Source organism: Leptonychotes weddellii, chromosome 11 (genome assembly GCF_054177405.1).
Source record: "Leptonychotes weddellii isolate Sample4059 chromosome 11, ASM5417740v2, whole genome shotgun sequence".
Lineage (NCBI taxonomy): Eukaryota > Metazoa > Chordata > Mammalia > Carnivora > Phocidae > Leptonychotes > Leptonychotes weddellii.
This window is the reverse complement of record NC_138379.1, coordinates 614,902-624,896: the sequence shown is the minus strand read 5'-3', so window position 1 is coordinate 624,896 and position 9,995 is coordinate 614,902. Positions and strand designations below refer to the sequence as shown.

Genomic DNA, 9,995 nt, shown 5'->3' with positions numbered 1-9,995 from the left:
AACACAGCCATCTGGGGACCCCTGGGCTGCCGGGCCGCTGTCCCTGTTCCCTGGCATCACGCCGAGACCCATGAACACTGCTGAGCAGAGTGGGGGAGTGGGCAGGGTCAGGACCCCAAGAGCCACATGGGCTGCTGAACCAGGTGGGAGCCATGGCAGAATTGAGGGCTCCACAGGGTCTGGAGGATGGGAGCGCCGACCAGGGCAGGGGCCGGGAGGACTGTCTGGGAAGAAGGAAGCAGGAAAGCAACCACTTTCAGAGCCTGGTAGAGGGAGAAGCCCACTGGGGAGCCTCAGACCTCACCCCTGGGAGCACAGGGGTGGGGTGCCGCCGGGACAGCTGCACGCCAACCCCAGCCCTGCGCTGTCAGGTGGCCGCACACCCTTCCCCAGGTCTCCCACCGCCTCCTGCGCAAAGCCCACCAGGCCCCTCCCAGCGCAGGCCCCCCACCTACAATAAGCACCCCTGTGGTCCACATGAACCACAGACCCACAGGAGCCCACCCAGGAGCCAGCACTGCCTGGATCCCGGCCTGTCAGGGTTGCCTGTTTGTCCTGCGGGGGCAGGGGGGGTCTCCTTTTCAAACCCCAGAGGGGCCTGGAGCATGTGGGGGATGAGCAGGTACCGAGTGACGGGAGCCTGGCAGGCAGACCAGCGGGTGCTGCAGGCCCGGGGACCCCTGCCCCCACTCCGCCCAGAGGACCGGCAGACGGCCGCACACCTCTCGCCCTCCCCCCCGGGGGCCGCTCCAACCATCCAGCATTGGCGACGGGCATCCCCTCACCCTCAGGCCCTGGCGTCCTGCCATTCCACATGCGCAGGGATCCCATGCAGACGTGACCGGCTAGTGCCCGAATGAGCAGCTGAACCGGGCTACTCAGAGGGGCATGAAGAGCCAGGCCCAGGCCTGACGGCCAGCGCCTCGCTCCAGGCCGACACGCTGCCCACGGAGGGGGAAGGCGGGCGGTGCCATCACTGACCACAGTCCCCGTCCACACAGGTCTAAATGAAACCTCCTCTGTGCACCCAGGCCTCCGGAGGCTGCAGGACTCCCCACCCACAGGTGAGGGCCACAGGCAGCCTCCCGTCCTCCAGAGTCACCCAGAGCCCCTGCGCCACGGCCCTACCACAGAGTGGCCGTGGCCCGGGGTTTCCATGAGGGAGATCCAGCCACGGGAAGACTTAGCCAGCCCCTCGCCCAGAAGGGAAACAAGCCCGGGCTGCCAGGAGGGCTGGGGGCCCCGTGCAGGTCCTACAGACCCCAGCCGAGACAGGGGCTTGGGATGGGAGGCAGACCCAGCCCACAGCGGGGCTGGCACTGGGCGGGGGGGGCAGGGGCTCTTTCCTGCCCAACCCGGAAGCACCTGGAACTTGGGAGGCCAGCATGGGCTCCCCGGGGGCCCAGCTCATGGGGTCAGGACCCCCCATGCCTGCCCCACCAACCAGGGCAGGCACAGGGCTCCAAGACTCTGCCCACTACCTCCACAGCTCCAGACAAGGGTCAGTGCTCCACATGGGGGGCCGGCCACTTCTCCACTTTCGACGGCCATGTGTATGACTTCCCGGGAACCTGCAACTACGTCTTTGCGGCCATCTGCAAGGACGCACCGTCCACCTTCAGTGTCCAGCTACGGCGCGGGCCCAGCGGGAACATCTCCCGGGTCATTGTGGAGCTGGGGGCCTCTGTGGTCACCGTGCAGAAGGCAGTCATCTCCGTGAAGGATGTGGGGTAGGCCACGTGGCTGGGGTTGGAGGCTGGGGAGCCAGGGGGCGGCCCCTGACCACTCTGTCCCGCAGGGTCGTCAGCCTGCCCTACTCCAGCAACGGGCTCCAGATCACACCCTTTGGCCAGAGTGTGCAGCTGGTGGCCAAGCAGCTAGAGCTGGAGCTGGTGGTCATGTGGGGCCCGGGCAGTCACCTGCTGGTGAGGACGCTGGCGGCGGCAGTGGGCTGGGTGGTCCGAATCCAGCAGCCTGCCTGGGCTTTGCTGGTGGGCGAGGGTCCTGGGGCGCCCTGACGGCAGTGCCCACCTGCCCACCCACAGGTGCTGGTGGAGAAACGGCACATGGGCAAGCTGTGTGGTCTCTGTGGGGACTTCAATGGCAAGCAGACCGACGAGTTCCTGAGCGAGGACGGTAGGAGGGGGCTGGGGCCCAGAGTCCCTGCAGCCCGGCCCCCACGGTGCTGACCCCACCCCACCCCACACCCCCAGGCAAACTGCTGGAGCCGCACATGTACGCTGCCCTCCAGACGCTGGATGACCCCAAGGAGATCTGCACATACACGCCCGTCACCAGCCCCCAGGTCCCACAGGCAGAGCACGTACGTGAGGCCGCGGGGACCCCAGGGGCCTTGGGAGCCCTTCAGCCACGGCGGGGGCTGGCCCCCGAGGTCTGACAGGGTCTCCGAGGCCAACAACGCCCCCAGGCTTCCGAGGCCGGTGTGGGAGGTGGCCCTGACCCCCATGACCCGGCGTGGTCCTCTGCCCAGGCCCAGACTTGCACTGAGCTGCTGACCCGGGTGGCCCCCGAGTGCAACGTGCCCAGAGAGCCATTCGTGCTGAGCTGCCAGGCGGACATGGCCGAGTGCGTCCTGCCAGGCCAGTGGAACTGCAGCTGTGCCACGCTGTCCGAGTACTCACGCCGGTGCCGCGTGGCTGGCCAGGCTGTCAGGAGCTGGCGCCGCCCTGGCCTCTGCTGTGAGTGCTGGGAAGGGCGGCAGGGAGGGCCAGGGCCCCAGGCACCGACCCCCAGGCTCCGACCCCGCCTTGTCTGTGAGCTGGAAGGGGACTGGGCGAAGGAGGGCGGGGCTGGGTCCTTGGCGGGGGCAGGGCAGATGGCGGGGGCGCTGGGGCACCCCGGCCCCCGTCACAGAGGCTGCATGTGCCTGCAGCTGTGGGCCCATGCCCGGCCAACCAGGTGTACCAAGAATGCGGCGAGGCCTGCATCAAGACCTGCTCCAACCCACAGCACACCTGTTCCAGCTTCTGCACCTTCGGCTGCTTCTGTCCCGAAGGTGAGGGCAACCGCTCCCCCTGGGGCCCCTCGAAACTCACCCGGAGACCGAGGGTAGGCCACTACCTGACCCCAACACAACAGAGCCAGGCCTGTCCCGCCCCAGGGAAGGGAAGGGCTTGCCCCCACCCCACAGGCCCTGCGGGCGGGGCAGTGGGATGGTGTGGCTGGGGGTCCAAGAGATTGCTAGGAAGACGTGGGATTTGATCCAACCAGAAGCAGCACGTGGGTCTGGGCACATGGGCACAAAGGGCTGCCAGTGCGGGGGTGGGGGGGGCATCTAGCCACAGGTCCAGGAAACCCGTCTCCCGCAGGGATGGTTCTTGATGATGTCTCCAAAAACCACACCTGCGTGCCCATCACCCAGTGCCCCTGTATGCTCAACGGGGTGGTCTACGCCCCCGGGGAGGTCGTGACCGCTGCCTGCCAGACCTGGTAAGTGCAGGGCAGCTTGCAGGGGCAGGTGGGCAGGATGGGGATGAGGGGGGACACAGGGGTCCTGGGGCAGCCTCAGTCTGGAGCGTCTGGGGGTGCCATCTGGGTAAGCCCTCCCCGCCTGCAGCCACTGCACCATGGGCCGCTGGACGTGCACAGAGCAGCCCTGCCCCCGGCACTGCTCCCTACAAGGCAGCTCCTTCGTCACCACGTTCGACGCCCGGTCCTACCGCTTCCACGGCGCCTGCACCTACACCCTCCTCCAGGTAGGACACGCCACTACCAGGGGGCCCGCCCCAGGGGTGACTGCGGGGGGGTCACGAGGACAACCCGCGGCCACCTGGGCTAAGCCTCACCCCCCTCCCAGAGCCCGCAGCTCCCCGACGGGGGCTCCCTCGTGGCCTCGTACGACAAGTCTGGGTACTCCCCCTCGGAGACGGCCCTAGCTGCCGTCATCTACATGTCCAGAGAGGTAAGACCACCCCGCCACGCGGACGCTGCACCCACCCCGCTATGTCCCGCCGGGCCTGCAGGAGGGGAGGCCTCCCCCTGTTCCTGGCACCCGTGACTCGGGCCACCCTCCCTCTAGGACAAAATCGTGATTTCTCGGGACGAGGTCCTCACCAACAACGGGAACACCAAGTGGCTACCGTACAAGACTCGTATGTCCTCAGCCCCTGCCCGGCACCTAGGTCCTCACTGGGCCAGAGTCCCCAAGCAGGCTGCCTCCTGAGCCCCCTCTCCCCCCAGGCAACATCACAGTCTTCAGGCAGACGTCCACCCACCTCCAGATGACCACCACCTTCGGCCTGGAGCTCGTGATCCAGCTAGAGCCCGTGTTCCAGGTGTATGTCACTGTCGGGCCCCAGTTCAGAGGCCAGACCAGAGGTGAGCCCCTCCCTGTCCCTGCCCAGTGTGGCCACAGCAGAGAAAAGGCCCAAGAGAGCCCTGCATGTCCAGCACTCACGACCCCAGGCTGGCCCTCCTGGGGCTGGTGACAGCCTCGTGCCCCAGGCATGGTGACGGGAGGAGAGGGGCTTCAGAGCGCAGGGCAGGGCAGGAGCACAGGCTGGCCCCCCTCACGGCCCGGCTGGTACAGGGCTCTGCGGCACCTTCAATGGGGACACGACGGATGACTTCATGGCCAGCACGGGCATCGTGGAGGGCACCGCCTCGCTCTTCGTGGACTCCTGGCGGACGGGGAACTGCCCGGCCTCATTGGAGCGCGAGACAGACCCCTGCTCCATGAGCCAGCTCAACAGTGAGTGCCGGGCCCTGGGAGGTCTGTGGGTGGGCACGAGGCCCAGGCCGGGTGAGCGAGAGACCCATGCCTCCCCCGTCCCCCCAGAGGTGTGTGCAGAGACCCACTGCTCAGTGCTGGTGAGGGACGACACAGTGTTCGAGAGGTGCCATGCCACGGTGAACCCCAGGCCCTTCTACAAGGTGGGCAGGGCCAGCAGCACCCCAGGGGGCGGGCCCTGGGGCTGGGGGGGACGGAAGCCCAGCTAACAAGCCGTGTCCACCGCAGAGGTGCGTGTACCAGGCCTGCAACTATGAGGAGACCCTCCCACACGTGTGCGCCGCCCTGAGTGACTACGCCCGCACGTGTGCTGCCCACGGCATCCCGCTGAGGGGCTGGAGGAGCAGCGTGGACAACTGCAGTGCGTGCCGGCGGGCGCAAGCAGGGTGGGAGGGGGGCAGAGGCACGCAGCATCCCCCGAGGGCCTGACCCCAGTCCCCCCACAGCCACCCCCTGCATGGGCAACCAGACGTTCGGCTATGACGTCCGGGCCTGCGGCCGCACGTGCCTATCACTGTCTGACCGCACCGCCGAGTGCCATCCGAGTGCCGTGCCCGTGGATGGCTGCAACTGCCCCGAGGGCACCTACCTCAACCACAAGGCCCAGTGCGTGCGCAAGGCCCAGTGCCCCTGCCTCCTGGACAGCAGCAAGTACATCCTGGCTGACCAGTCCGCCATGGTCAACGGTGTCATCTGGTGAGCACGGGGCTCCCCGGGGGGCCGGCCCAGCCTGGCCGGCAGCCCCCAACCCGGAACCAGCGCGCTCACACAGCCTACCTCTTGCAGCCACTGCATCAACGGCAGGCTGAGCTGCCCGGGGCGCCCACAGATGCTCCTGGGTACGTAGCTGCACTGAGGCCGGCGGGCCTGGGCTGCCCGGTGTGGTGGTCCCTCCGAGCCCACCTCACCCCAGCTCTGCCCCCTTCCCTGCAGCAAGCTGCTCGGCCCCCAAGACCTTCCAGGCCTGTGGCGAGTCTTCGGAGAACACATTTGGGGCGGCCTGTGCCCCTACATGTCAAATGCTGGCCACCGGCACCCCCTGCGTAAGGCTGGGGCCGAGCGAGGGGCAAGGGCACTCCGCAGAGGGCAGTCGCCACCAGACAGCCACGCCCAGGGCCTCTCCCTGGACCATGAGAGGGTTTTCACAAACCCCCAGGAGGGCAGGGCCACGCTGTCCGTCTGTCCCTGTCACCCTGTGATGAGGGTGGCCGGTGCCCAAAGGGGGCTGAGAGGCTCAGCAGTGGCTCTGGCGGCTGGAAGGTGGGGGTGCCTGTGGGGGGGCTCCCCGAGGACTGTGGGCCTGGTGGGGGGCACAAGCTCATGAGTGACACAGAAGCACCAGAACCTGCCTGGTGGCTTCGCTGAGAGGCCTGGAGCAGGGGCGGACACCGGGAACAGACAGGGAGGAGTATCGGGGGTCTCCGAAGGGCCTGGGGCGATGGCAGCAGTAGGCGAAGCCACCCTCCCAGGGGCCACTGACCCTCTCCCTGCAGGTACCCACCAAGTGTGAGCCTGGCTGTGTCTGCGCCAAGGGGCTCTACGAGAATGCCCCTGGGCAGTGCGTACCCCCCGAGGAATGTCCGTGCGAGTTTGCGGGGGTCTCCTACCCCCGGGGCGCCCAGCTCCACACCGACTGTAAGACATGGTGAGCCACAGCCTGAGCCCAGAGCCCCGGTGGCCCACGGCTGTCCCTGGGGTGCCCCAGCAACCCCACCAAGGTCAGGGTCCAGTGGGAATGCAAGTGTGGCGCGGTCCCCCTGAAGCCCCACGATGGCCCACCTCCCCCCCAGCACCTGCTCCAGGGGGAAATGGGTCTGCTGGCAGAGCACCCGCTGCTCATCCACCTGCACCCTCTACGGGGAGGGCCACGTGGTCACCTTCGATGGTCAGCGCTTCATGTTCGACGGCAGCTGTGGGTACATCCTGACCACGGTAAGGCCCCACCCTGGGCTGTGGGGGGTGGGGACCCCAGGGGCCAGCAGGCGGGCTCCTCCTCAGCGCCCGCATCCCCACAGGACGGCTGCGGGGCCAACAACTCGCAGCCCACCTTCAAGGTCCTGACGGAGAACGTTGTGTGTGGGAAGTCAGGCGTCACCTGCTCCCGGGCCATCAAGATCTTCGTGGGGGTGAGTGGGTCGGGTGGGGCCTCCCCACACCTCAGCCCCCAGACCCCCAGGTCCTGGCCTCCTGGTGCCCCCGGGCCCCCCGTCTGCATGGCGGGCAGCAGTGTCTCCTGGGGCTGGACAGCCGTGCAAAGGGAAGGGCTTCTCCCAGAAACCTGACCCTCGGCCCTTGGTGCAGTTTCCACCATGTTCTGGAACGTTCTGCCAAGAGCAGTTTCTAGAGGGCAGGCCCCCAGCGGAGAATGGCCCTGGGCAGGCACAGGCCCACACGCTCCCTTAACAGATGGGGTCCGCCCTGCCTCAGACAGCTTGGGCAGGGCACGCAGAGCCCACCGACGTTCAGCGGCTGCCAGGACGGAGACAGGCAGCCGCGTGACAGCCCCGCCCCACAGGGCCTGTCCGTCATGCTGGCGGACAGGAACTACACGGTCCGCGGGGAGGACCCCCATGTGCGCCTGCGGGTCAACACCGGGTCCCTGAACCTGGTGCTGGACATCGCCATCGGCAACAGGTACAACATGACCCTCGTCTGGAACAAGCGCATGACTGTCTTCATCAGGATTACGCGTACCACCCAGGTACCGGGGCTGCCCCACGGCCCAGGGCCATCCACGGGGCAGGGGCAGCGCCCGGCCTGACGCCAGCCCCCCACAGGATGCGCTGTGCGGCTTGTGCGGTAACTACAATGGGAACATGAAGGACGACTTTGAGACACGCAGCAACTACGTGGCATCCAGTGAGCTGGAATTCGTGAACTCGTGGAAGGACAGCCCGCTGTGCGGGGACACCAGCCTCGCGCTGGACCCCTGCAGCCTCAACACGTTCCGCCGCAGCTGGGCAGAGCGCAAGTGCAGCATCATCAACAGCCCCACCTTCGCCGCCTGCCACAGCCAGGTGGGCCCGCCCTCGGGGCCCGCGACCCGGCTCCCAGCGCAGCGCGGGCCGCGGGGCAGGCACTGAGGGCCCGTTCCCACAGGTGTACCGCCTGCCCTACTACGAGGCCTGTGTGCAAGACGCGTGTGGCTGTGACACACGCGGGGACTGTGAGTGCCTGTGTGACGCGGTGGCCGCCTACGCCAAGGCCTGCCTGGACAAGGGCGCGTGCGTGGACTGGAGGACCCCGGACTTCTGCCGTGAGTGCCCCGCCCGGGCCCACTCTCCGGGGCGGGCACGGGTGCGGGCTTGGGCCCCCGGCCCGCATGCCGAGGGCCTGACAGGAGCCCCTTCTCCCAGCCGTCTACTGTGACTTCTACAACACCCACGCTCTGGGGGACGGCGCGTACCGGTACGGCCAGGAGGCCAACTGCACATGGCACTACCAGCCATGCCTCTGCCCCGAGCACCCGCAGAGCCTCCCAGACACCAACACCGAAGGTACGGCCGAGAGAGCGCGGCCTGCAGGAGGGCGGGGTCGGAGCCTGGGGGTGTGACGAGGGGGTCCTGCATCCAGGCTTCGGGCAGAGGCAGGGGACTGGGCGTGGACAGGCAGGGGAGAGGGGCCTCCCCGTCACCCTCTGTGCCACCCCCTCTCCAGGCTGCTACAACTGCTCCCAGCACGAGTATTTCGACCACAACACGGGGAGCTGCGTTCCTTGCGGTAAGCTCCGCACGCCGCCCAGGCCCCACGCCCCACACCCACCAGCCTCTGGCTGGAGCGGCCAGCCCCCACACGGACCTGAGGCCAGCCTCCCGGCAGACCCCCCACAAGACGTGCCCTCGGGTGCGGAGACTCCCAGGGACCCAGGCAACCGGGGCCAGGGCAGCAGAAACGGGAAAAGCACCAGCCTGCCCTCTCTTCCCCTTCCCAACCATCAGCGGCCCCAGGGCAGACCCGACCCTGCCATCCCGCTGGGGTGTGTGGGCACAGAGCAGCAAGCCGCTGGGGATTCAGCACCAGCTCGCCTGGATCGCTGACTACGCTGGGACGGGACAGGGCAAGAGATGGGGACGGGGACCAGGAGCAGGTGCCCAGGCCCCTCTGTGGCGGCTCCGTCCCCCTGGGTCCTCAGCTGGGCAGGGGCAGCGCTCCTGACTTCCCCTCTCCTTGCAGTGTCGCCGCCCACCACGCCAAGGCCCACCACAGGTGACTACACACACTAGGTGCCAAGGTGAAGCAGGCCCACCGCCAGCTCTAGCCTGGCTCGGCAGGATGGCCCCTGGCCAGCCCAGGCTGTGTCTGCCGGGCGCCTGGGTGCCCAGGGCCCTGGCCACCGACACTGCCGTCCCTGTGTCCCCAGCAGCGGGTGTAGGCTGGGGCGGACACCGAGCCTGGGCTGCCCCTGGGGCCGCTCTGCACGGAGGGAGCAGCAGGTACCGCCCCCAGGAAGTCAGGGGGGAGGGGGCACACAGAGCCTGCCCCCAGCAGGCCCACCGCAACCCCCGCCCCGGGCAGCCATGGACAACAGCAGGGCTGACAGGGAGCTCAGGGTGACGGACCGGGGCCCACACTGCCCCCGAGAGAACGTTCCACTGAGCTCCTTCGCAGACACAGAGTCCCCTGTGCTTGGGACTGGAGCTCGGTTTCCATGAAAGGCTTTTTCTGAGGATGACCTGTCACAAAATGTGACCATTCTTTGCTGCCTGATACTCCTGATACAAAACACGTAGGACGGGCCACCTCGAGGATCCCTGGGAGCCCGCCCCCCCCCCCACGCAGCAGAACCCCTTCCAGCTTCCCGGAAACCATGGGGGAACGAGACATTCACCCTGTTAGCAAGGGCGGGTGGACAGGGAGGCGGTGGCCCAGCAAGCATGGGGTCCCTGAAAACACCACTGTGGCCACTCAAGCCAGGGCCAGCCAGGGAGGCCAGGGGGTCGGCTGGGGGAAGGCACACGCCTCCCACAGGGTACAGCGGGGGCAGTGAGCTCAGATTCAGCGGGAAAGCGCGGAGGGCTCTGGAGGAATGTTCTGAGCACTGCTCCCTGCGACTCACCGCGAACCCTCTCTGCCATCGCCACACGGGCCACTTCGGCACCAGCCCCAACGGCGACTCTCAAGTCCACGGCCACAGGACCCACAGCGACGCAGGCCACAACGAACTCCACAGCATCCACACTCAGCTCAGCAGCACAATCCACAGCTCAGTCCACAGAGCACAGCACGGCATTACCACAGACCCCAG

At 67.8% G+C, this 9,995-nt stretch overlaps 1 protein-coding gene across 1 annotated transcript in view; it reads left to right on the top strand.

Annotated features, from left to right (window-relative positions):
• MUC6 (mucin 6, oligomeric mucus/gel-forming) overlaps window positions 1-8,973 on the top strand; it is a 10,711-nt gene extending 1,738 nt beyond the window's left edge. The window contains exons 2-28 of the mRNA XM_081798442.1: window positions 1,002-1,064; window positions 1,490-1,730; window positions 1,799-1,925; window positions 2,046-2,136; window positions 2,214-2,323; window positions 2,492-2,699; window positions 2,894-3,016; window positions 3,330-3,450; window positions 3,578-3,716; window positions 3,818-3,922; window positions 4,040-4,112; window positions 4,201-4,338; window positions 4,550-4,711; window positions 4,799-4,893; window positions 4,979-5,111; window positions 5,197-5,446; window positions 5,537-5,589; window positions 5,684-5,793; window positions 6,244-6,395; window positions 6,541-6,682; window positions 6,766-6,876; window positions 7,266-7,451; window positions 7,528-7,767; window positions 7,850-8,006; window positions 8,107-8,247; window positions 8,408-8,470; window positions 8,924-8,973. Of these exons, the coding sequence (XP_081654568.1) occupies window positions 1,002-1,064; window positions 1,490-1,730; window positions 1,799-1,925; window positions 2,046-2,136; window positions 2,214-2,323; window positions 2,492-2,699; window positions 2,894-3,016; window positions 3,330-3,450; window positions 3,578-3,716; window positions 3,818-3,922; window positions 4,040-4,112; window positions 4,201-4,338; window positions 4,550-4,711; window positions 4,799-4,893; window positions 4,979-5,111; window positions 5,197-5,446; window positions 5,537-5,589; window positions 5,684-5,793; window positions 6,244-6,395; window positions 6,541-6,682; window positions 6,766-6,876; window positions 7,266-7,451; window positions 7,528-7,767; window positions 7,850-8,006; window positions 8,107-8,247; window positions 8,408-8,470; window positions 8,924-8,973 (3,584 nt within the window). The remainder of the gene's footprint in view (window positions 1-1,001; window positions 1,065-1,489; window positions 1,731-1,798; window positions 1,926-2,045; window positions 2,137-2,213; window positions 2,324-2,491; window positions 2,700-2,893; window positions 3,017-3,329; window positions 3,451-3,577; window positions 3,717-3,817; window positions 3,923-4,039; window positions 4,113-4,200; window positions 4,339-4,549; window positions 4,712-4,798; window positions 4,894-4,978; window positions 5,112-5,196; window positions 5,447-5,536; window positions 5,590-5,683; window positions 5,794-6,243; window positions 6,396-6,540; window positions 6,683-6,765; window positions 6,877-7,265; window positions 7,452-7,527; window positions 7,768-7,849; window positions 8,007-8,106; window positions 8,248-8,407; window positions 8,471-8,923) is intronic.
• Window positions 8,974-9,995: the final 1,022 nt, after the last annotated feature.